The 26,208-nt window shown below is 47.6% G+C and overlaps 1 protein-coding gene across 8 annotated transcripts in view; it reads left to right on the forward strand.

Moving 5' to 3' along the window:
• WNK1 (WNK lysine deficient protein kinase 1) overlaps window positions 1-26,208 on the forward strand; it is a 2,404,646-nt gene that overhangs the window by 1,167,747 nt on the left and 1,210,691 nt on the right. For all 8 annotated transcript variants that reach the window (XM_069628604.1, XM_069628602.1, XM_069628603.1 and 5 more), the window contains one exon: window positions 20,761-20,913. In XM_069628604.1, the coding sequence (XP_069484705.1) occupies window positions 20,761-20,913 (153 nt within the window). The remainder of the gene's footprint in view (window positions 1-20,760; window positions 20,914-26,208) is intronic.

Below are 26,208 nucleotides of genomic sequence, written 5' to 3' on the forward strand. Positions count from 1 at the left end.
CCTACTATCCCAGCACCAAGGTCAGACAGTTCATCCTCAACCCAGCTCAATGAACTTGGCAGCATGGCTCCTGAAGTCATAGAGTTTGGACATCTCAACCTACCACAGAGATGTATGGACATCCTAAAAGAATCTAGGAAGCCAAACACGAGGCACTGCTACTTTGACAAATGGAAAAGATTTGTTATCTGGTGCCAGAATAAACAAATCAACCCAGTTGATTGCACTCCTTCCATTATTGTCACCTACATGATCCACCTGCTGGACGCCAGGTTGGTGTTTAATTCACTGAAGGTACACCTGGCGGCACTGTCAGCATACCACACCTCCCATAACAAGGTATCATGGTGTAAAGTACCAGTGGTTAAAGCCTTCATGGAAGGGGTAAAGAGACTCCACCCTCCAATTTCAAACCCACCACCAGGATGGGACCTTAATGTGGTGCTTGGTAAACTCATGGGCCCACCCTTCGAACCGATGCATAAAAGCAGTCTCAAACACCTGACCTATAAAACTGCCTTCTTAGTAGCCATTACATCCATAAGAAGGGTCCGTGAAATTCAGGCTCTGTCAGTGAAGGATCCTTTCTTTACTGTTCATAAGGATAAACTGGTTCTACGTACACACCCTAGGTTCTCACCTAAGTTTATTTCTAAATTCCACGTTAACCAGTCCATTGAGCTTCCGGCTTTCTTCCAAGGACCCAAAAGCTCTGCTGTGGTGAAACTACACACTCTAGATGTGCGAAGAGCGGTCCTCTACTATGTGACCAGACCAGGCTGCTAAGAAAAACGGACCAACTGTTCGTCTCCGTAGCTACAGGTAGAGAGGGAGATCGCATCTCTAAAAGCGCCATCTCCAAATGGATGGTCAATTGTATCCAGCTGTGTTACTCCCTTTCAGATAAAACACTGCCTTTTACGCCAAGAGCCCACTCTACAAGAGGCACTGGGGCCACTCTGGCTTTCATTGCAAATGTACCCCTTGCCACCATTTGCAAAGCAGCTACATGGAGCTCTATTCACACCTTTACTCAGCACTATTGCATTGACACTCACTCCAAGACAGCTACTCAAGTGGGGCAAGCAGTTCTAAGACATCTGTTTGCTCATGACCCTTCCCACATCCCACCTCCTTCTTCTAACACTGCTTGCTAATCTATGCACAGCATGTGATCTGAGCAGATTCCACAAGGCTCAGAAGGGACACATTACTCACTGTAATCATATTTCTGATGCTTGTATCTGCTTATATTCACATGCGTCCGCCTTTCCTCTCCTCTGAGAGAAGGCGCATGGATGCTTGTAGTCTTATCTATCTGCTTGGAGAATCTGTACTTGCGCTACTCCTCATGCTACCTCCTGTCAGAAAAACACAATCTGAGGGTCCTACACGCGTGAGGAATCATGGGTACAGTGGATGTCACACTAGGGATAGTATTACTGGCACGCCCTGTGTCGACGCCCATTTTTGACTTTCGAAAAACAAACTTAATACTCTGCAGCTTCCACTAGATGTCGGCCTATGCACAGCATGTGAATCTAAGCAGATACAAGCATCAGAAATACGATTACGGTGAGTAATGTAATATATATATATATATATATTATTATTTTTTTTTTTTTTTTTTTTTTTTACACTTTTGAATCACTGAAGGCCAAAGACATTATCCTTTTTAATCTTAAGATTTATTTCATTTGAATGTGTGGGCCAGAATAGTACTTTGGCCACAGGACGGTTTTGTTTTGAACCCTGGCCGATCCTTGGTTTTGAGTTTAGGTAGGGAAACGACTCTAGTGCAGGGACAGCAAGTCCTTTTCCCAACCCCTTTTATTTTATCAATAGGTCTTTAGCTAAAACCATGTCTACATTGTGGTCAACTTTCATTCTTGACATCTCAGTCGCCATGGGTGATTCTGAAAATCCATCTCAACAGGTTGCTAACAAGTTGGAATTCGATTTTAGCACACATAGGTGAGATGTAACCACTTTGTTTTTTTATAACACATTTTATTGTTTTGACATAACATTTACAGAATCACATTTGGGTCAAAGGACCTTTAACATATCATTCACACTTTCAAATTGTGTCTCGGAAGCTCTACCATCTTTCACAAAGAGTCTTTCAGATTGTGTCCTGTAACATCTAGTTTGTGATATACATACAACTGCTTCTTTCACTGCATATCCTCCCATTTTTGACATCTTTTTTCAGCCTTTTTTGGGCAGCCTCTGGCTGTGTATACCCTGCGTTCCATCATGATGCACATATTCACATCCGCAACCCATTGTTCGTATTGCGGTGTCGTTGCTGAGCCCCATAGCTGTGCAATGTTCCTTTTAATCAGCACTGTGGTTGTTGACAAACAGTTTTTCGTATCTGGATAGGTCCTCTTCTCCCTCCATCCTAAGTAGCAACAATTTTTTGGTCTCTATGAATCTCTTTCTCAAGCACTTGTGTGAGTTCGTCACAACATTGTTGCCAGTATTGTTGGATTTGATCACATTCCCACAGTATGTGGACGAAGGTGCCCACCTCCCTTTTGCAGCGTAGGCAGAGCGGGTCGGTAGCCCTTCCCCATCTGTGGAGTGCGACTCTGGGGTAATATATTATGTTCAGGATTTTAAACTGTATGAGTCCGAGTCTGGCAGAGATTGCTACCTCACATGGGTACATTAGAGTTGTTACCCAGTCTTCTGGTTGAATGGCTCCGACATTCCGTTCCCATTTAGTTTTCAGGCTCAACAGTTCAGTGGTTGCAAAAGAAGTTATGACTGTGTACATTGTGGATGTATTTTTAGTTTCAATTCTTTCCTGAACTATGTTTCTCTCAAGGGGAGTGCTTTCTGGCATGTCTGCTAGGTCTGGTAGGTGGGGGTCTTAATGCGTGTCATAGTTGTGTGTAATGGTAGTGTTCTGTAAGTGGAAGGTGGAAGCGGATGTTAAGGATTCAAAGGGCGCCAACCCACCATTGGCAATAACATCTCCAACTGTGGCGATTCCTCGGTTTACCCAATGGTGCCATCTTGGGAGTTTACTCAGTTCGTGAATGTTTTTATTTCCCCACAGTGGTTGTAAAGAAGTGATTTTCGCGTCCTAGCCTATGTGCTTGTGTTCCTCCTTCCAGATTTGTGAAATATATAAGCACACTCTTGACGGCAAAACACAAGCCTTTGTTTATTGCATTGTGCACATGTAGCTAATTTCCAGCTTGATGTAAGCTGACCTAGCTTCAAATTGAACACTGATAAAGGATTACAAGTTTAATTGGGAATTTATTTTATTTTTAGGCTATTTATAATGCGCTTATACAGCAAATGGTAAGGTGCAAATGGGATGTGTGAGACAGGCATCATATCAAGAGAGATGACACAGACAAACGGAGTGCAATCCTAAACAAAATTTGATCAGGATGATATAACGCCTAACTAGCCTTATACTATAATGGGATTTTCCCTGCCTAAAGAAACTGAAGGATAGTCTTTCTTGAAGTCCAAAATAAAGGTCTGTGTCAAAACCTATACTTGTCCTCACAACTTTAACAAAATGTGATGTGGGAATCTTTCTAAAAAAATTAGAAGTGGTCGAAAGTAAAGACTGAGCTACTTTCAGCATGAGCTCCTCTTGGGTTCCCAGTTTCCAGTTCAACACAGTTTCAATAAAGATTCAGTTCAATAGTGTTTGATCAAGTTCTGAAATTACCTTCTCCAAGTTCAAATGTATCACAGTTTGCACTCAACTGAGGTCCTGGGACTCCCTTCCTCAAGACAAAGTCCTTCCTTTGTTTGACTGTCAGGGTTCCCTTCCCCAAGACTGTAACATAACTCACTTTGGGTTTCATCTGCTCCAAGTTCACAAAGAAAACACTGGATCTGATTGACCCCCCCCAGCCCCCATTTCAGGTTTGTTTCAACAAATATTTTACAGTTCTTTACAGCTTGTTCATCGTTCAGGATTTCCTGGTCTAGGTGCAGTTGTCGGACCACACGGTCCACCCATCACAGGCCACGCAACCAGTAGTCTTGCATATTTGGAGACTTTCTGGTCTAGGCGCAGTCCACCCATCACAGGTCGCACACCCATAAGTCTCCTCAAAGCTGTTGGACACCTTTTAGACTCTACTGCCTTGGGCTTTCTCTTTCCACACTTGTATTCTTTGTAATCCCTTTTGATATCTTTGCACGCATAACGCTCACCACAACTCTTCAATCCTTCATATGCCTTTGATTTTGTCAATGCGGCTCTTAATTGATAATGCTGGTTGACCTATCTATTTATGTTAATTAACCATTCGACATATCGTAGTTTTACTCATTTGGCAGCTTTATTTCAGTTGGAAATTTGTTACAGGGAGCATTTACTTGTGCGCGTTTGAAAGGCCACTTTCTTTCAATTCGCTATTCAATATGGGTGGCAATGATAGAAGTCATTTATAACGTGCCTGTACACAAGTGTTTCTAAGCACAAGTAAACCTGTTCACTTGGATTTACTCAATTAAGGATTTTCTTTCAGTTCGATATTCAATGAGTAGCATTTACTTCAAAGCAGGAACTGTTACTACTTTAAAGTTCCTTCAAAGCGCTCAGGTCTCCTCCATGTCGCCTGACAGAGACATTCGTGGTTCCTCCCCGTGGCTCTCCCCTAACGGGAAATCCTTCATTTCAGCGACAGACACGTCTCCAGACGCAGGCCGACACCTCTGTTCTGCTCTACGACTGGTCCATGTCCCCAGCGTCTTCCGCAGCTACAGCTGCACCCGGGCTTTGGCGCAGACAGCTTTTCTCTCTCCCCTGCTACCTGGCACTGCCTCCTGCCCACCTTCACAGACTGTTCCTGGTCCTGCAAAGCTCCCCTGGCAGGTCTCCAGCTATCGTTGCCAGCGTCTCTGCTCCTTGGCTCAGTTCCAACATGGCAGATTCTCACCCCTCTCTCTCGTGTCTCTGCTTTTGGGCTACCGCTTTTATGCTCTTTATCATTATTAACATGCTGCAGGTCAAAAGGGATGGATTCAATTGCCTGACCTTGTGTAAGCCTGTTAGTGTGACATGCCTGACCTTCATTACAAAGTGCATGCTGGTCCTTCGTCCCAATACCAGAGTGGTGTTTACTCTTGGTTGTCTCTTCCTCGTCTCAGTACTTGATGGCAAACTACTGGGAAAAACTGGAAAAGACTGACAATATCCCTTGAAGAGTGAGGGAGGGTTGGGTAGGTAAGTGTTAGAAAAGGGGGGTGGGGTGGTGTACCTTGTCTCACCGACAGGTACCCTTTCCAATCCCCAAGGAACCTCCACCCAGGTGATCCTCCCTTTCTTGTCCACACCCAGGGTCGGGATCCAAAGAGCTGCCCTGCCCTGGCCACCTGAACCTAATATCCCTGGGGAGTAGATATGTGAGTACCTTCAGGTTTCTCACAGATGACTATTGCATACAAGCACCAAGCTGCACCAATATCATTTAAGAGGTGTAGGAAGTGTTCTGAGTTTGCCTGCATTCATATCAATGAAGCTTTGACTTTTTTTGCTTTGGTAATCATCTTTTGCAGGCAATCATCTTTTGCCGGATTTAAGTGTCTTGTTGGTGTACATTTCCTGTGTCTATGGTGACAACTCGCTGGAATGGGGGGCCTGGGAGGTGGCGGGGGCACAAAATGCCACTACAGGACCATTTCCCCATTCACTTGACTTGGAGGCGACATCACAACTTGAGAATTGGTGTCCCTCTGAGTTACAATGGCAAGAGAGTGTCACTGATTCTACTGAAAAAATAGGAGTATACTGCATCCCATCAATGGTGTTCTGCAGTAAAAAATTCTGCAAGCATGATTCATTCCACGTAGCACACCTTAGTCCGCATGCCAGTACAGTGTATCAACCGATTGCTGGCCTCTTTGTTGACCGCAGAGATCGAGGCTTTACGTGAATGACAGGAAGGGAGTGAGATTTTTTTATCCCCTGAACACTACGTGGTTTGCATGAGTGACAGGACCTTAAGATTCAACATTGTTTCACTGGGGACGTGGCATGAAGACGTGAGCTCTCGGTGCTCCTGAGGCCGTCAGCCGTATCCTGCGATATCCGGCTAGAAAAACGACTGCCCATGTGAAGTAAAAGGTGTTTTCGGGTATCGGAACATAACGTTTCTCATGCCCGGTGGTCCAAGTGTGAAATTGGCTGCCAGTTTCAGAGATATAAGCTGGTAAATATTGGAGTGACAACGTTTGGGAAGTTTCCAAAATGGCCACCGGGCGCTGCTGAGCGCGAACCCGGCGACGCTGCAAATCCTGGTACCTGTGGAAGAGAAGCTGTGAAGAGACGGTCGCTGCTTCAGAGGGAGGGGACTGCCTCCCCGCCGCCCCCCTACGCGGACCAACGGATTGCCGAAGAGAGGAGACTGGCTACGTGTGGGGACTCGCGCCGGAATTCCTGGCCCCCCCCAGTCCCCGGCCCCCCGAGTGGACGCAGGCGCTCCGTACATCGTTGAGCGCCCGCCAGCCTGCTGCTTACCTACTACTCTGCTAACCTGTGGTGCGCACCGGGAGGAGGAACCCACAAGACCCAGTAAGGAGAGGCAGGAGTGGGCCCTGAAATCTGCCTGCCTGCCTGGAACGCGCTGTGGGAGAGGAGTTCCCTTGATCCCATCTCACTGCAAGCTGGCCCCCCGCCCGGGGTAGACCAACACCCCGAGAGACTGCCGCGCGAGTGAACTGAGATCCGTTTGCTTTCCGAGCGCAGGCCCTGAAATACTGGCGCATGGATGCAGACACGGGCCCCCGGCAACAGCTTCTCCCAACCCATAGCGATTTGAGAAGTGCCTCCCAACCACAGAACGTACTTTTCTTCGTAATACAAGGCCCTGTTTCGCAATATGGGGAAGGACAAACCTAGACAAACCTCCACCCAAAGCAGGATAGAACAGTATGCAACCACTCCGCTGTCTAGATCACCAGAGAGATTAGCATCGACCAAACCTGACATCATGGAGGAGGACCTCTCTCTCAGGGATGTGATAGGCGCCATTGCCAGCTCCAGGACATCAATGGAGAAGAAAATGGACGCCATTGGAGCTAAGGTATCCCTGTTGAGACATGACTTGCAGAAGCTGACCGCACGAACCGGAGAGGCGGAAGCACGCATATCGGTGACCGAGGACAATCTACAAGGTGTCAACCGCCAGGTAACCACCATGCTACAACGAATGAAGTCCCTAGAGGGAAGAGTAGACGAAAGTGAGGGTCGATCAAGGTGCAATAACGTCCGCATCCTAGGTCTGCCGGAAAAAGCTGAAGGAGAATGCATGGAGCCGTTTCTTGAAAGATGGCTATTAGACATATGACACTGAATCCTTCTCCAAATTCTTTCCTATCAAAAGAGCCCACTGCATCCCAACAGGCAGGGTCACCTCTGGGGTGCCACCGCGTGCGATCATAGCAAGACTTCTGAACTATAGAGACAGGGAAGCCATACTACAAGTGGCAAGAACTAAGGGGTCCATCACCTATAACGGCTCGAAGATCTCCTTTTTCCCTGACTTCACTAGAGAAGTCCAAAAAGCGTGCCAATCCTTTGACCCACTTAAACGCCTTCAAACAAATATGGTCTGATTTTCCCTGCTCAACTCAAGATATACTACAGGGGCACAACAGTACACTTTTTGGATCCCAGAGAGGCATGGAATTGGGCAGAAAGGCACATTGAAGGCGACTGGAACGGAAAGAAGAAGGCTGGAAATGACCGTAATAGACCACATCCAGAAAGACCACCGGACAACAGTCCACCACAGCGGCAGGAAAATGCGCCACAACAGGAAAACGCATGACGGAAACGGCAACAGAAAAGGCAAGTGAAAACACGAAACACAAAAGAGAAATGAAACCTGCTAAAAACAAGATTCACATGGCCGAAAGTTAGTAATGGCTGGCAAATGGAACCGTTCCGCCCCCCCCCACCCCCCTTTTGGCAAGAAACGAACGTACGATAGGCAGAGCCCTAGACTGCCTAGATATACTGTCTAAGTAAAGTTTGAACTGTTAAGGGGCGACAGATGCTTCGGTTGGGGATGAAGTATGGGGAGGGGGGAGTTTGGCAAAAGTTTACAAGTTGGAAATATTCGATGAAGCACTACATATTACATAATACAGTGACTAATCGACTAGCATTCACTGCTCCCTGCTGCGAGTCACACACGTCCAACGCACCCACTATGGGAGGCTCCATTGCCAGCTGGAACCATACACATGAAAGCAACTCTACAAGACAATAAGAATAAAACTTTAAAACTACTCACCTGGAACGTAAATGGCCTAGGAAACAGCCTGAAAAGGAGGCTGGTGAGACAGTTCCTGAACAGGCACAGTCCGGATATAGTCTTCCTAACAGAGACCCATCTGGCGGGTACATCCAACGCACTATTTAAACGTTCGAACTATCGCACAACCATACAAGCTGGTTTCACGATGGGAGCCAGAGGGGTATTGATATTAATCCACAAAAGATCACCGCTCACCCTCACCAAAACAATACAGGACACTGGGGGCAGATTCATATATGCCACGGGCACGCTCTGGAACAAAACGATATCCCTTATGGCGATCTATGCCCCACCGACTCTCCAATTCAGACTTATGGACGATGTAACGCCCTTGCTAACCAGTGACACCTCGGACACTTTGGTCCTAGGAGGAGATTTCAATGACGTCATGAACAATGTATCAGACCGTACGCATCTACGTAACAGAGACCCTAACCGTCAAACCAATCTGGCCACTTTTGTGGAAGCGTTTGGTATTAAGGATGTGTGGTGCGACCTACACCCGGAAGAAAAGGGGTACTCCTTCCACTCTGGAGTACACGCATCGCTATCACGCTTGGATTATTTCTTCATGCCCGCAACATTAACGCACACAGTAACGCAAGCCGAATACCTTCCACGGGGCATCTCAGATCACTCCCCTCTACTCCTATCACTCACAACGTGCAAACCAGCTCCTCCACCGGTGTGGAGATTGAATAACTACTACCTAGGTTCCCCTGAGCTGATTGAACGCATACAAAGGGCCACTACAGAGTACTTTGAGACCAATGAAGGATCAGTAGAAAGTCCCTCTACACTCTGGGAGGTATACAAACCAGTGCTACGAGGAGAAATCATCTCCTGGACGACGGCCCAAAAGAAAATCCATTCGGAATCACCGAGAGGCAGAAACAAACCTAAAACAAGCAGAAGAAACACATCTTATCAACGACTGTCCAGATACCAAGAGAGCACTGATGCTTGCCCAGAAGAAACTGCAAAACATCGCTTTGGACAATGCCAGGCAGGCACACAGTGCTATGCGAGCCAGAATATATGATAGTGGGGACAAAGCGGGGAAGGTACTAGCCTGGCTTGAACGGAGAGACGAAGGGAACAGCCATGTGAGAGCAATTGTGTCCCAAAACTTGGAACCTGCCTCACGGACCAGGACATAGATGAGGAATTCGCAAAGTTTTACGAGACACTATATAAAGCACCTACAACTCCCCCTGATACCTCTAGATGGTATCACCCTCCCGACTCTCAATGAAACCCAGATTGCTGGCCTAGAACGAGACATCACGGAAGACGAAATTGCAATGGCCATGATGCAGCTCCAGTCTGGGAAGACCCCTGGACCGAACGGCTTTCCTATAGAAACCTGGAAGAAGATAGGCTGTAACAACCTAGCTCCCCATCTACTCAACATGTTCCAACAGGCCCGGACAACGGGACCCCTCCCGGCGGACCTGAGGAAAGCTACAATAACTGTTATACCCAAAGTGAATAAGCCCCCGGATCAATGCAGTTCATATAGGCCCATCTCCCTCATTAATGGTGAAAACAAGATTCTGGCCAAACTCCTAGCGATACGCCTACAGCAAGTCATAACATCCCTAGTCCACCCGGACCAATGTGGCTTTATGCCAGGCAGGTCCACGAGAATGAACATAAGAAGAATACACTTGGCCATTGAGCGGGCCCAGGCCCTCAACACCACCCTGGGTGTACTTGCAATAGATTTTGAAAAGGCGTTTGACTCCATTCGATGGGAGGCTCTATGGGCTATCATGCGAAAAATGGGGTTTCAGGAACAGTTTCTCTCTTGGGTCCAACTCCAATATGAGGCACCAACGGCTGAAGTCCGAGTGAATGGCTGGACTTCACATTCCTTTGCATTGGGAAAAGGGACCCGACAAGGCTGCCCACTATCAGCCCTACTCTTTGCGCTGGCCATGGAACCACTGGCCCAGTTGCTGAGAGAGGCACCCACATGGAGTGGCATCCCGGGGTGTTCAGAATGGGAAGACAGAGTCTCATAATATGCAGACGATCTACTACTATATTTGAGGGATCCCAAGACGACGTTTCCGGTGGTGAAAGTTGCTCCAGAAATATGGTGCTTTTAGCGTCCTGAAAGTAAACTGGTCCAAATCCACGTTATTTGCACTAAATGCTCTAAGTAGTGGGGTTCCCGAGCCTTGCCCATACAGAATAGCCCCTGATCACTTCCAATATTTAGGAATTAAGATCACGAGGAATCTAGATGATTTCACACTGAGCAATTTACAACCCATTACGGAGCGATTCACAGGGGATGTGCAGCATTGGATGACCCTACCCTTGACCCTGTTAGGCCGAGCAGCACTGTTCAAAATGCTCACACTCCCCCGCTACCTGTATGTGCTCCAAAACGCCCCCCTACACATACCTGTGAAAGAATTCCGGAACATAGACAATATACTCAGAAAGCTCTTATGGGGAGGTGGACGCCCGAGAATTGCCCTACGAACACTACAAAGGTCAATATGGGAGGGTGGAATTGGCCTACCAAGGCTACAGACATATTACTGGGCCAGTCAGATGTCGGTAGTAAACGATGCAATGCACGCAGACCCAACACTGCCACATGTCCGGGCTTCGCCCCCCCTGGAACTGTACAAGGCAATGCCCAGAGCGACCCCCCGAAACATAGCGGCACAGACACCCCGTATTTGGGCTGAATCACATACCTTCATGGGATGGGGAGACAGAGTCACGCCAAGCCAACCATTATGGAATAATGTATAGATGGGGTGTGGTATAGAGCAGGTGGGCGACATTGTAACCAGTGGCGCCATCAGATCCTATGAAGAACTGGCTATATCCTTTAACCTCCCAGAGACAGAAAGGTACCATTACACAAAGCTCCGACACGCACTCCAGCAGCACCTCCCTACGCTAGCTGACATGCCAGATACCACGCCAATAGAACGCAATATAATAACAGACTGTATCCAGGCTAAAGTCACCACAGTAATGTACAACGTCATCACCTCCTTTGCTACAACAGAGCTGGTGCGGCTAAAGACAAAATGGGAAGCTGAAGTTGGGAAATATTACCGGAAGACTGGGTTCAGATATTAATGTTCCCCCGGGAGGTGGCCAGATCAACCAGGCTGCGATTGGTACAGCTAAAAATACTACATAGAATCTTCTACCCGAGGGTAGCCCTGTACCACTGGGGTAAGATAGCAGAACCCAACTGCCTACGCTGCCAAAGAGAAGAAGGAACTTTCTTTCACATACTGTGGGAATGCCCAAACATCTGCGATTATTGGCGGCATTGCTGTGACATCCTTACGAGAGTGCTACACAAGACGATCCCCAGTGACCCGAAATTGCTACTCCTTGGAGCGGACAGTGAAATAGACTTGTCAAGGTACGAAAAGCTCTGCTTCATGACAACAACTGCAATTGCTAAAAGGAATATAGCACAACTATGGGGTGCTGCAGAGACGCCGCAAATTAGCCAGTGGATCACTGATGTACAGATTTGCATTGCCATAGAAAGAAGAGTGTATAAAGCCAGAGGTTGTCCCGAAAAGGCGGACAAGATATGGCACCGATGGGAAGACGAGGTGTGAACTCTGCAATCAGACTTGATATAACACTCCTTGAATGTAGAATGTGCAGGGCAGTAGAGGATCCTTCACACTAGCACAATAACCTTAATACGACTTTGTATGATTGGCTTTTTTGAGTATTCCATTGTACGGTACTATTGTTTATAGTTTGTTTTGCGTCTTGGCCCGGTGAGGACCAAAGTTTGTATGTTACAAAACCAATAAAATATAATATTAAAAAAAAACATTATTTCACTGTTTTCAACAGCGTATTTGACATCAAGCACACTTATTCAGCACAAGAAATTATACAAGACCAATTATTGAATGTAATTGTGTATGGTGGCCCTGATGGAAGACAGAGGTTCCGATGAAATGAAATTGACCTAGCCGAAACGCGAGTTGGCCAAGCTTTTAGCATTTTTTGGTTGGTGTTTAGCCTGATGGACTTTAGTTCCCAATAGATGCATTGTGCATCGGGGGTATTCATTTGTTGAGCATTGAGCTGTAGAAAGAAAGTAAATGCCAGCCAGTATCCATCACTGTTAGTTGGTTAATGTGATGTTTTCTTAACTTATTGGTGTTCAGCATTTTAAGGTGAATGTGTGATTGTGTGAAGTATGCAAGCAGTTGGTGTTGGAGACTAAACTTGATATTTGAATTGCTCATTTACATGCATGTGTTTGTGTTTTTGACTTTTGTTTCTAAAATGTGTGTACTTTAGAGGACATTTTGCACAGTTGTCTTCAGTTATTGCATATTCATAGATAGATTTCCATAAAATGGACAAAGTCCTTCCATTGATTAAATAAAAAGTAAAAAAGTTTCTTCAAGTGTCATCTCTTTTGTTGATTGTGGTCCCAGGGGCTGGCGGCACACATGACTGAAGTGTCTTGTTGGTGTACATTTCATGTGTCCATGGTGACAATTCGCAGGAATCACGGGAATGGGGGGGGCGTACAAAATGCCACTACAGGACCATTTCCTCATTCACTTGACTTGGAGACGACATAACAACTTGAGAATGGGTGTTCCTCTGCCTGAGTTACAATGTCAAGAGACAGTGGTCACTGATTCTACCCTGTAAGTATTGGGAAACACTTAGGAAATCTGATGGCAAAGGTCCACTATTTGGAGGACTGTGATACAATGACAACTTCTCTGCGGGAGTACGAGGATGAGTATTGGCTGGAGTCCCTACTCAGCCTCACATTAAACTAAACCAGCAGCGATACTAATCGTAAAAGTGAAAGACTCAACCTGAATGGTATACCTCCTTACCCTCTATTGGTAACATGGGAAGAGGGCAGGCTATACTCTTAGGAAGGGGATGTGGGCTAGCGCAGAAGCATCCAAAACCGCAGTAGTTCTGTGGCGCCAAAATAAGGGATGTCCAATCAAGGTTCTATACAAATACAAAACTTTAAGCTAAAAATACACACAAAACGCAGAGATTGCTAACTTGGGAATAAATGGGCCCTCTGCAGTTGAAGACTGGTGGCAAGCAGGTGGGAATTGCAGCAGCAACCTTCCAAGATCAATGTAGAAGTCTTTTAAAAGGTAGAGAGTGGGGTTTTGCAAGTTACTAGGGCCCTTTAATGCAAGCCAGGGGGACAGGAACACTTCATATACCTTTAGTTTTTGTTCTGGGGCTCCACAGTGCTGTGCCAGGCCTATAGGAGCTTCCTGAGGTAGTGATTAGGCATTTGTTCAGTGAGCTGGTGGACTGGGTGCAACACACGATCCGCTCCAAGCAGCAATGGCACATGACATGAAAAGCTTAGGATAGGCAAGCAATGTCCGGATTGGCGTACCTCACAAACTGTTTGAGATTAGAACCAGGGCCAAGGGTGGTTCTTCGACTTCTGGTTTGCTGGGGCACATTGATTCCTATGTTATGCCAGTACAGTCCAGGAATGTCTCCAGAGAGCATCTTCAGGGATCAGTCACCTCCAGTGAGCAGACCTGGTTTCAGTGTTCAAGCAGCAGAGTCCACACAGCCTTCACCCTAATTGAACCTCTGGGTTGGTTGAGAAAAAGAGCTTGCCGCCTCCTTGTCTTCATCTCTCTGGCAGAGTACATTGAATAGATAGTGCTCCCAAACAGGTTCCAGCAAAACCTTCTGAGTACAGAACAATAACAGCAAACTATTTGCATGCAGATAAACTAGGAAATGCTCTTAACAGCTTGTTCTTGATACCCAGATCTGGGGTGTTAGCCTGCGCCTCCCCCAAAGATTCCCCCCCCCCCCCACGTTCCCTCTGTAATAGTCAGTGTTATCTGTGCTACCTAATCCTCCTAACCCCGGCCTGAGCCAGGCAGCGATGCTACTCTCGTTTCCTACTTCTGTCAGAATTCAAAATGATTAGTTTCACTCTGACCGAGAGTCTCCTCTCCAGAGAAGCATCTAGGTGTACCATTTTGGCCCAAAGTCACTCAACCAGAAAGTCTGGCTCCTGAGTTCTCAAAATTGTGGCTCCCGCTCTGTCCTCCACTTAGCAAGAGCACACTGTAAAATGAAAACCTATGTTGAAGTGGAAGTGCTTCTGCTTTTGATGTAGGGAGAACACCTTCAGCCATTCACTCTGCATCCACATTGCTAAGGCTTTATGCATCCCATTTAAGGGTGAGAATGTGTACCAATAGGTTGGTAGACTGTAGTAGTGACTGCATTTTAATGGCTAACATTGGAACAAGGATTCCAAACCTGATGGCTAATATTGAAATCATTTGAATCTTTGAAAGCTACCAATGCTGGAGTACTGGAGTTACTGGTAAGTAACTCCTCCCACTGTGTTTTCAATATCTGTTTGACTTGGAGTCAGATTTCAGTTCTTCGCAGTCTATGCAAAATGGGAAGCGTGGGGGGCGTGGCTTGATGGCTACATGAGAGGACGTTCCTTGGAGGAGCTTCCGATCCTGATCCTGGGGAAAAAAGTGATCGTTTTTGGCAGACTTTCGAGCCCACGGTGCATCTAAAGGCGTATGAAAGTGGGGGGCATACGGCGCGTGCCCTCCCCAACGGCGAGACTGCATATTCACGGAACTAGACCCCGAAGAAGGTGGCGGTCGCGCAAAAGAAGGGGAACACCCAAGATGGCCGCCTGTGGACAAAGGGCCATAAAAAGTCTGACGAGCTGAGGAAGACAAGGTTGGTCGGAACGTGGGCAAGCCCAACCAGATAGACGGGTCGCATGCGCTTCGGGCTGAAAGCAAGAACATAAGGGCGAGCCCCTGCTGCAGAGGCCATGGGTCGTGGCGGGCTAGCAGAGTGAACCCAGGTTCAGCAAAACCTTGCTGAGAAGGGGCCGGCGAGCAAACTCCGCGAGGATACAGCTGGGCGCGTGGGCCCAATCGACGCAACAGGATGTCTTCCAAGGTGGTGCGACCCCGGATCAAGCAGCCTCAGATGGAGACCTATGCTAGGTCGCCCTCGGGCGCGGAAGGGGGCAAGAGCAAAGAAACCCCTGCGGCGGCGACAGACCCAATGAGTACCATCCAGGAGGTGCTGGCAGCAATTGCTGACCTGAAGGTGGCCTGGGAGACGAAGCTGGGCCTGGCCATGAAAGAGTTGCAAGAGGGCCTAAACCTCAAGATAGGAGCGGTCCGAGAAGAAGTGAACCTGTTGCGCCACGATGTGCGAACGATCGCGGAGCGCACTGGGGAACTGGAGAAGGAGTTGGCCCAGACTGTGGAGGTGTGCAATACACACGCCAAGGAACTTCATGCCCTCGTGCAGGGAGTGGGCAATTTGGAGGACAGAGCAGAGCAGGCGTAGGGGCACGCCAGGCGCAAGAACATTCGCATAGTGGGGGTACCGGAGGGAACGGAAAGATCAAACCCCACGGATTTCGTTGAAACCATGCTTTTGCAGGAGATTATAGGCGGAGAGCTGACCCAGGGGTTCGCGGTCGAAAGGGCGCACAGGGCCCTGACCAGGAGACCGGCCCCAGGATCCCCCCCGCGGCCGTTGATTGCAAAGATCTTGAACTATCGTGACCGTGAGAAGATTCTCAAATTTTTCCGGAAAGGGGGCACGATAGAAAGGGGGTCAGCGAATATAACGGCGTATCCGGATTACACGCTGCTTGTACAACGGAGTCGAATGAACTTTGGAACGGTGAAGAGGAGGCCCAGAGAGGCAGGCCACCGCTACATGTTGCTTTACCCCGCTAGGTTAAAGGTGATTCATAAGAACAGATCCCTCTTCTTTGAGACGCCGAGCGACGTGATGGAATGGCTGGATATGCAAGGTCGACCACAGGAATCGGATGCCCAGACAGAAGCGGATGGAGATAAGTAGCACGCTGCAGAGGCACCCGTGAGGCCATAGCTATGACATTGGGACTAGAATATAGTTTGATATTGCGCTTGTGTGGGGCAAGTCACGGCATCTGCCGGCTGGTCCCGTTGAATTCACTTCTCCTAAATAGATGACTGGGAGCTCCTGGGGAGCAACCTCTGCACCCGATAGTAGTACACTTAGTTAGGTCACTGTTAGATTGGTGACACCCCGCGGGGTCCTTGTTCTTGGTCACAAAACGGGTCCAGACGTGGGTAGGCCTGAGATGCAGGGATGGAGCTGGGCTATTGTTGGGGGTTGGTGGGTAGGGGGGGGGGAGTTGTGTGCAGTGGTGTGAGGTTGGGGAAGGGGGAGGGGGGCATGGTTTGTTAACAGAAGGGAAAGAGCCAGAAAACGACCCTACATGGGGAGCATTATGGGAAGGGATGGGACAGAGACAGACCGACTAGATGGCATCGGGTAATCTCAGAATTGTGACCTGGAATGTACGGGGCCTCAACAGCTACCTTAAACGCAACAAAGTGATGATGTATTTAAAGAGGATGCGCGTAGACATAGCCCTGCTGCAAGAGACCCACCTCACTAGGGAAAGGCTGGAGGTGGTCGGGAGGAAATGGAAGGGCACCGTTGTGGGGGCGGCGTACTCAGCGTATGCCAGAGGGGTTGTCACTTGGGTAGCGCCCCACGTGCCGTTTCGAGTGCTTGATTCTACGGTGGACCTGGAGGGTAGAATGGTGGTGGTAACGGGCCTCTTGGAAAACAGAGAAATACACATCATAAATTTGTACGCCCTCAATAATGATACAGCGGCTTACTTTAGGACCCTCTATGGTAAACTTGGCCCCCTGGCGGGGGACACGGTAGTGTGGGGGGGGACTTTAACTGTAACGTAGACCCCAGTATGGATAGGTCCAAGGACAGGGCAGGAAAAACGGCACCGGCCGCTAAAGCGCTGAGTACCCTACTGAAAGACCTAGGCCTAGGGGATGCGTGGAGAAGGCTGCATCCCACGGATAGACAGTACTCGCACTACACAGCGCCACATGATTTGTACCAAGGTTAGATTACATGTTTGTAACAGCCGGGATAGTGAGAGAAATAGAAGGAGCAGAATACAAAGCCCGAGTGCTGTCGGACCACTCGCCCTTGGTGGTAGACTGGAGACACCAGCCCCCACACCCGCAGATCCCTACATGGAGACTTGGGACCGAGGCTCTGCAGGATTAGGGGTTTCGGGAAGGCCTGAGGGATGCCATTGAAGAATATTTTGATACAAACACGGGAAGCGTAAGCTCTGTGGGCACACTGTGGGAAGCGTTTAAGGTGGTGGTGCATGGGGTAGCTATTTCCCAAGTTAAGGGGCTACAGGGGGGGGTCGAAAGGGAGCTCCGGGAGGCGGAAAGGGAGCTAGAGGAGCTCACGCGTTGCGTGAGCACCGCTCATGATAACAGAACCAGAGTAGAGGAGCTACAGTTGTCCTGCAGTGCACTCTGGGATAGACTGTGCAGACTCAGCTACAGGAAATATACGGAGAGGATACATGCAGGGGGCGATAAGCCGGGCAGATTGCTGGCTTGGCTGTACAAGAGTTAGACCCCCCCGCTCAGTGATTAGTGAGATTCAGGGCGAAGGAGGTAGCATATGCAGCACCCAGAAAGAGGTAAATTAAGAATTCCTTAAGTTTTACAGACACTTGTATGAGGACACGGGGGAGGATATGGGCCAAGACATACTAGACACATTGGGGGACATTGAGCTGCCCACCTTGGATGATCTAGAACGTTCTGAGTTGGACGCACCCGTCACCTCGGATGAGCTGGAGGTAGTGATTCGGAACTTGCCCACTTGCAAGGCGCCGGGTTCGGATGGGCTGCCCAGCGAGTTCTGCAAAACATACCAGCAAGAGTTGCTCCAGCCACTGCTTGCCACTTTCAACGAGGCCTATGAGAAGGGAGAACTCCTGTTGTCCCTCCGTGAGGCTGTAATCATCCCACTCCTGAAACCAGGCAAGCCGGCCGTGGAGCGCGGGTCTTACAGACCGTTGTCCATGCTCAACCAGGACAGCAAAATACTCACTGTGGTGCTAGCTAATAGACTAAAGAGGGTGATTAAGAAACTGATACACCCAGATCAGACGGGATATGTTCCAGGCAGGAACATCACCGATAACCACCAGAGGCTACACCATGTCATAGATCAAACTGAGGAGGACACGGGCGAGCTGGCTATAGTATCGTTAGACGCGGTCAAGGCCTTCGACTCGGTACGATAGCCCTGGTTGAAAGCGGTCCTGAAGGGGTATGGAGTGGGACCCGGATACCTCAGATGGGTACAGTTGTTTTACAGCACCCCGATGGCGAGGGTCAAGACAGGGTCCACGGTCTCAGATTCTTGGCAACTGGGCAGGGGGACCAGACAGGGATGTCCCTGGTCACCTATGCTATATATACTGGCATTGGAGCCGCTGCCAATATGCCTGCGTCAACAATATGGGGAGGTGGGCATAAACACGGCCAGTGGAGAGCATCTGATATCATTATATGCGGATGATATGGTCCTTTATTTACGCTACCCAGAAGAAAACCTACAGTACGTCCTAGAGGTGATAGAACGGTACGCCATCCTCTCCGGTATATTGGTGAACCCTGGAAAGTCCAGCCTGTTCCTTTTGGGTAGATATAGGAATGTCCCGGTGCAGAGGCTGCCTGTTCTGACAATACCATGGCAGCCCGTAACATTTAGGTATTTGGGAATAAACATTTACCACAGGATCGAGACAGAACACAAGCACAACACGGAAAAGGCGATAGAGGGGATTAAGAACAGTATGGTATTTTGGTCCAGACTGCCCCTGACCATGATGGGGAGGGCGGCCTTGCCCAAAATGGTGGTCCTGCCTAGACTCTTGCACTTTTTTATAAACGTCCCGTTTCTGATACCCAGGAGCCTATTCGCAAAACTTCACAGCGTGTGCAGGGGTTTTGTGTGGGGCAGCTCTAGGAATAGGGTGGCTCTGTGGAAGCTCCAGAACCCGTGCGACAGGGGGCGGGACAGGCCTGCCTAACTTCGAACTCTATTACCTGGCGGGGCAGCTGCAGTACGTGGCCAGGTGGCTCTCGACTGAAGATTCGGCGGAAGCCAGGCTCCTGCGCGAAGATACAGCCCCATACTTTCTGATGGAAGTGGTGTGGTTGGGCAGAGATAAACTGGTGGGCAAGGGGCGGTTACTGAGGTTGGGCTGGGAGATCTGGCACAGGACATGGAAGATTGGGGGGGACTTGGAACCATACTCCCAGCAGGCCCCTTTGGCGGCTCTGTGTGGGAGCGACTCTCAACTACTTGAATCGGTCCGCAGATACTGGGAACAGGTAGGCCTAGCCACCCTCGGGGACATATGGCAGGACGGGGAGGCGGTGGACTTTCAGCGGCTGCAGGAAGAGACGGGAGTACATGGTGGCCAATATATAACCTACACTAGGCTGGTGAAAAAGACCAGAGAAAGATGGCCAGAGACGGTGCTCGCGGGGGATCCAGATGCCTCCCTGGAAACCATGTATGATGTATCGGAGGGCGGGCACGAAATATCGAGGATATATGAGCTCCTGCGAGCAAGGGCAGGGAAGGAGTTGCTCCAATTGAGACAAGATTGGGAGGAGGAGGTGGGGAGGACCCATGACGGATGGGCAGTGGGAACGGGCCCAGAGGTACCATAAAAAGATGTCCCGTAACGCGAGATTCCAACAGCTTCAATTGTATGTTACCCACAGGGCTTATTTAACTCCAGGGAAGATTGCAAACTTTGGGGGCATCAGCTATACAGCAATGCCCCAGGTGTGGGGAGGTGAACGCAGGACTGCTACACATGTTTTGGGCTTGCCCGGAGGTGCATAGATTTTGGAACGAGGTCAAGACGAAACTGGCTGGCGGGGGGGTGGTGCTGGATGTGGAATCGGCCTGGTCATGCTTGCTTGGACTATTCCCTAGACCCCGGCATTTGAAACACATAAGCAAGATGAAGGACCTGGCCTATGTCTTGGCCAAACGTAGGATCGCCATGGGCTGGAAGGCGGCCCACAGACCTAGGGTGGAGTTATGGTGGACAGACCTCTTGAGGTGGGCGGAAGCTAAATCCGTAGTCTGGTTTGAAGTGGTCACCAGGGGGGGGCGAAGAAGAAGTAGGGCCCTTGCTGGCCTGGCGGCAATTGGTGGCCTTGTTGGCAAACCCTCACCAGGGTGACAACGAAACAGAGGTCCCGGCTGATGGCTGTCTGGGTAGTGTGCCACCCAATGATGTTCCCGTAAACGATATGTGAGAACCGGCTCTAGTTTAAAGTGGGAGGGGGGAGTTGGGGAGTTTGAAAATGTGTTGAAATATGATGCTTTCTATGTTTTGAAACAGTTGTAGTGTGTTTGTTTGACCTTAAAATATAAAATAAAAATATATTAAAAAAAAAAAAATGGGAAGTGTTCTGAATGAAGGAAGCAGCAGGACATATTCGTGACAACTTCAACATCTCTATTCTTCAAGACTAATCGTTTAATTCTCTTTTCTTCATAGGGTATCCAGCAACAATCATCTCTCCCACAAACGGGACAGTATCAGACAATGCAACCACAGCCCCCTACTTCTAGCATTGCATCACCACCACAGCAAGTCATTTCAACGCAAGTGCATCCATTTCCACCAACCCCTCAGATACTGAATGTGCAGGTGAGCGAACAAAAACCAAATTATAGGTGGTGGTAATATTTTGAACTGCAGTTGTACATTCTTTATGATGGCTTTTTGTGTAGAGTACAACCTCCATAATGCCAGGTATACAAGCCACTTTAGTCCAGCTTGGTTTCTAACATGATCTGCAACGGAGAAACTCACTTGGAGTCATAGGTTTGACTGATGTAATTCTGTTTAGTTGAAAGCATAAGTACATACCGAGATGAAATGCATGCAAATAGTATTATGTGCTCATACAAATTGACTTGCAAGCCTACAGTCTCGCCTCAAGCAATGGATTTTCTTTTTATTTCATTGCTTGGAATGTCTTCCGCCGACGCGGAGTATTTCCATGAGACAGATGTAAAGCTTTTTGAGTTTGTCCATGTTGTGAGATCCTCTTTCGCATGCAACAGCTGTTAACAGTCCACCGAAGGAAAACCCACTAGAGTTTACTTTTTGTGTCATACCAGAATAATTTTTCTAGAGGTTGGATAGTCTTTCAGTTTTTTTGGTCATACTATTTGTAGTGCTGAATGTTTCCCTTTTGAGATGCGATTAGCAGGGAGTTTGGCATTCCTTAAACTTGAGCGCACACATGGATGAGCTCAGTTGTGCCAACCATGATGTTTTCTGCTTAGCACATAGTCTAGTTATGCTCTGGCGTACTGTTGGCGTGGAGATGATGGGTGATCCATCCAGCATATTGAAGGTGGATATTGTAGTACTTTAAATTGAACCAGTCCCTGACTGTTGGGGCTGGCAATTTTCTCTTTAACTACCAGGTGGAGCGGTACCTTCCAGTAACCCTTATTCAAACCTAGGGTTATCCTAAACCCAGATTAAACAGTTGTTTAAAACAGTCAGTTCTGTACATAGGGCAGGCGTATAACTCGGAAATAGCATTAACTTTTCAGAAGCCAATAAAGAAACTGATTTTGCGACCGGCATGAGCGACGGGGCCACACTCGTACTGAGTTTGCAATAACTCCTTTTCCAGCATTTTCTCTACCTCCTGATTTCCAAAGAGGCTGTGCCTCTTGGAACCTGTATGGTCTCTGTAAACCTATTGCCCTAGAGGCGTGCACATTCGATGTTGGATTATAACACTTCCAGGACAAGTCGAGAAGTAATTTTGGAATTCTTTGAAAAATACATCCAGATCGTGTCTTTGCTCTTTTGGCTTTCTGGCAAATGGGGTCTAGCCTCACTCATTGGCTCACTCTTGTTTAATGATGTAGTCATTCAGAAGAACATATTCATTTCTTCTTTCAAACCTTCTACTGTATGAATGACTTGATTTTTCACGGTATACCAAGTAATTACAGATGAACCTTCCTGTGAACTTACTTTGAGAACTACCCCCACACCCTTTTGGAGAGTGTGGAAGACATGAAGTGTCCATAAGAGACTTAACATTCTGAGCCACGTCCAGAATATATATATAGGGTTTCTGATTTTAGATCCCATGCTTTAGAAGTGACTCAAATCTATAGCTCCTGCGGAATGTTGCCAGTTTAGGAGCGTGAACAGAAACATGTCGAGCTTTGGCCTCTGCAATTGGCAAAGGCAGATGTAAAACTGACATTTAGTACATGAAGTTATAATAACTCCTTATGATCAATTATTAAATTCAAGACTGCATTACATTTTTCGAGGGTTTGCATAATACAGCCAGTCCCTATACATGGAAGATAATGGTGAGAGCATTAAGGAAAAGACGGATCCCTGCACTGATCTATTTCTGAGTTCTGTAGTGCCTGCTGCCTGCAGGACAGTGCTCCCAAGGTCTCGTATGGTGAGGTATAGGAAGAGGAAGGGAGCCCCGTCTCTGTTTGCGCTGGATACCAATAGTTTTCACTAGATAGGTTGGTGCGTCTAGCACAGGCAAATGAGTCTTGAAACTAGGTTATATGTGTAATGGTAATTTAATTGGCATATATTCATGGGTTAAGGAAGCTGGGTAGCTCCCTAGTTGCTACCCAGCTTCCTTAGCCAAGGACTATCAATCTACAATACCCAATCTGTTAAGAACCCCCACACCCTTAACAATGATCCCGGCATCTACCCCGTCTAACCATACCTTTCTCTTTTCTTCTCGCTCCTTGGTGCAACCTCTTTCCACTATAAAATGAACGCAGTGCCGGTGCGGTTTTCTGCCCCTGTGAGGGAGCCATCGATTGTGAACAGGGTGTTCGCATCTGGGGATGGGCTCTCTTTCCTAAGTTTACTGAGCTGGAGATCTCTGACGCTATTTGTCGCCTTAAATCAGCAGCCCCTGCTGATTCGGTCCCACTGGTAGTACTGAAGGATATTTTTCCGGATTTACTCAGTGAGATCACAGCGGCCATAAATGCTTGCCGTCAGTCAGGCTTTATTCCTCAAGAATTGAAGGTAGCAACAGTGATTCCTCTTCTTAAAAAGCCTTACCTTGATCCAGCAGTCCCCTCAAATTTCTGTCCTATTTCACTTTTGCCAGTCTTTATGAAACTTTTGGAGTCCCTGATTTCACCATTGCCATCATCCTTTATGGAGTCATCTGAAATTTTTGACACCGCTCAATCGGGCTTTAGACCCGGACGAGGTATTGAGAGTTTTGGCGTCAGTGTACAGGACGATATGACTAGGCTGGTTGATGCAGGGTGGTGTGGGTGCCCTGATTTTACTTCATCTCTCAGGGTGCATTTCACACCGTGGACCACCCTACCCTGCTCACCCATCTCACCCAGGTCGGAATTTCCGGCCACGTATTGGCCTGGTTCATATTTTTTTTGGCAGTCAGATCTCAAAGGCTTTCACTTCTTTCTTTTCTCTCAGGTCTTTGTTCCCTTGGGTGTGGAGTTCCTCAAAACTCCGCCCTTGTCTCCTATCTTTTTTACCATCTACATCTGGCCTTTGGTATGTCTCATCCGCTCCCCCAGTATCTGGTGCTATTCTTATGCCGATGACACTCAGATCCTGATACGTTTAGATCTTGATCGGGCTGAGATGTCGTCGTGCCTGCACCGGTGCCTGTCTGCCGTGGGAGATTGGATGAACCACAATTGGCTGAAGTTGAATGGAGACAAGACGGAGGTGTTGGTGGTGGGCTGTCCTCCTGATCCTGCTCCGTGTTTCCTCTTTTTGGCCGTCTTCTCTGGGCCCGCTTCCTGTTCCAGCCGTTAAGGTTAAGAATTTAAGAGTGTTCATCTCACTCTTGCGATGGATGCACAGGTGTCAACTGTTTGTAAAACCGGTCACTATCATCTTAAAACACTGTGAAAGTTACTTCCTTTTTACCTTTGAAGCTTAGGCCCCAGGTGGCAGCAGCTTTGGTCGTGAGCTTGCTGGACTACTGCAACTCATTATACCTGGCCCGCCTAAGGGCCTTATACAGCGGCTCCAGCGCCTTCAAAATCTGGCTGCTCGAGTGGTGACTTTTAACCCCTTATGGGGCACATATTTCCCCTGTCCTACGTTCCCTCCATTGATTACCTGTGGCCCAACGCATTAAATGTAAGGCACTTTGCCTGGTTCATTGTGCTTTGCATGATGAAGGAGCAGAATATCTACGGCCCAAATTCATCCGCTAATGTCCTAATTGAGCATTGCAATCTGCTTCTGCCGGTCTGCTCTGCGTGCTGGCTTTTTCCCGTTCTCGCATCGGAGGCCGGGCTTTTTCTGTGGCTGCAGCCCAACTGTGGAATGATTTGCCGTTCATGCTAAAAAGCTTACCTAATCATTTGGCTTTCAGAAAATCTCTGAAGATTTATCTGTTTTAGATGGGGCTCGTTAGTTGTTCTTTCTCCCTGTCAGCGCAATGATACCCTCGGGCGACCGCACGCTTTGTAAGCAGCCTTAACTTAACACAAGAACTGAGCCAATTAAAATACAATTATTACCCATCTATAATCCTTGAACCTGCACATGAATTGATCTGTCACACCACATTCACCTTGCATCACCATACTGTACATATAACAAGTGTATGTCCACATGTCACCTGGCAATGTACTCTTTCGCAAATCACCTCACTACTCTCAGCTACTTGCCACTCACCACATCACCAAATGGCACTCGCCTTGCCACAACATCACAGCCTTGATGAAGACCCTTTGGTCGAAACAAGTGTTGGCTTTCTCCATGTGAATGGCACTACGGGTGCTCTAAATACTGTGGCAACTGTATGCCAATTACATTACCATTACACTTATAACCTAATTTCAAGGCTAATTTGCCTGTGCTAGACACACCAACTTATCTAGTGAAAACTATTGGTATCCAGTGCCAACACAGACTGGGCTTCCTACACTTTTTCTATACCCTTCACATTTAAATTCATGGTGTATACTGTATTCATTTATGTGTATGTTTTGTCTCTGAGTAAATGCTTGTATTTAGTGTGCATTGTTGCCATCATTGGTTTTTAATATTTATGCTATAAAGATTTTGTTTTATTTCTATTTGTGGATTGTTCCCCTTGTCTAGAGTACACTTGCACATGTGTGCTCTTCCCACACTAGATTTGCTGATACTGCCTACGCTTGTGGTTTGTCTTTTTAATGTAGTAAGGACAATGCCCCTGAGCCAGTAAATTGTTCCCAGGGGTTACTATGAACACCAGAATCTTTTCCCCAACCTGCAAGGTTTAAGGACACATTTCATACTAGTTCTTTTTCAAGATTTTCTGAAAGAAGCTATCCAGTTCCTTGCGGCTGCAGGTGTTTTGAACAAACATTCTTTGGCTTCCCACTGCTCGGGGAGCATGTCCAGGATATCCCTGGCATTCTGTCCATGCACCAGCTCGAAGGGCATGTGTCTGGTAGATGTTTGTCTTTGGTTCCACAAGGAATTATGTCCCTCTCATCTGTCAGTCTGCTACTTTATTTAATGGGTGTTTCTGAATCTTATTAAAGTTTCCTACTATAGTTTGCAAATGGAAAGTTGAGGTTCTCAGTTTTCACGCTCAACAGCTTTCTTTTTTATCATTAGCTTGAACATTAAAGGTGGCCCATTGGTCACTTATGATCACCTGGGGAAATCGGACTGTGATACAAATGAGAATTGGATCTTTGAGAATGTTTTATGTTGAATTGGTTTTCAGGGGGAAATCTGAAAGCATAATTTAGGACAGCAAGTATATATTTATACCCACTTCACGGTCAAAAGGTATCTTATTAGCAGGGGCTGTAAAAGGAGTTTGGGTATGTCGCAGTTAATTTTATTCTGTCATCTTGGCAAATCTGGTAGTAACTTTTGTCACTACTATGAATTTTCAGTCATTAAAATGGACTCGACAAATACTTTTTGGTT

This window comes from Ambystoma mexicanum, chromosome 12 (genome assembly GCF_040938575.1).
Source record: "Ambystoma mexicanum isolate Mex_15411 chromosome 12, UKY_AmexF1_1, whole genome shotgun sequence".
Taxonomy (NCBI): domain Eukaryota; kingdom Metazoa; phylum Chordata; class Amphibia; order Caudata; family Ambystomatidae; genus Ambystoma; species Ambystoma mexicanum.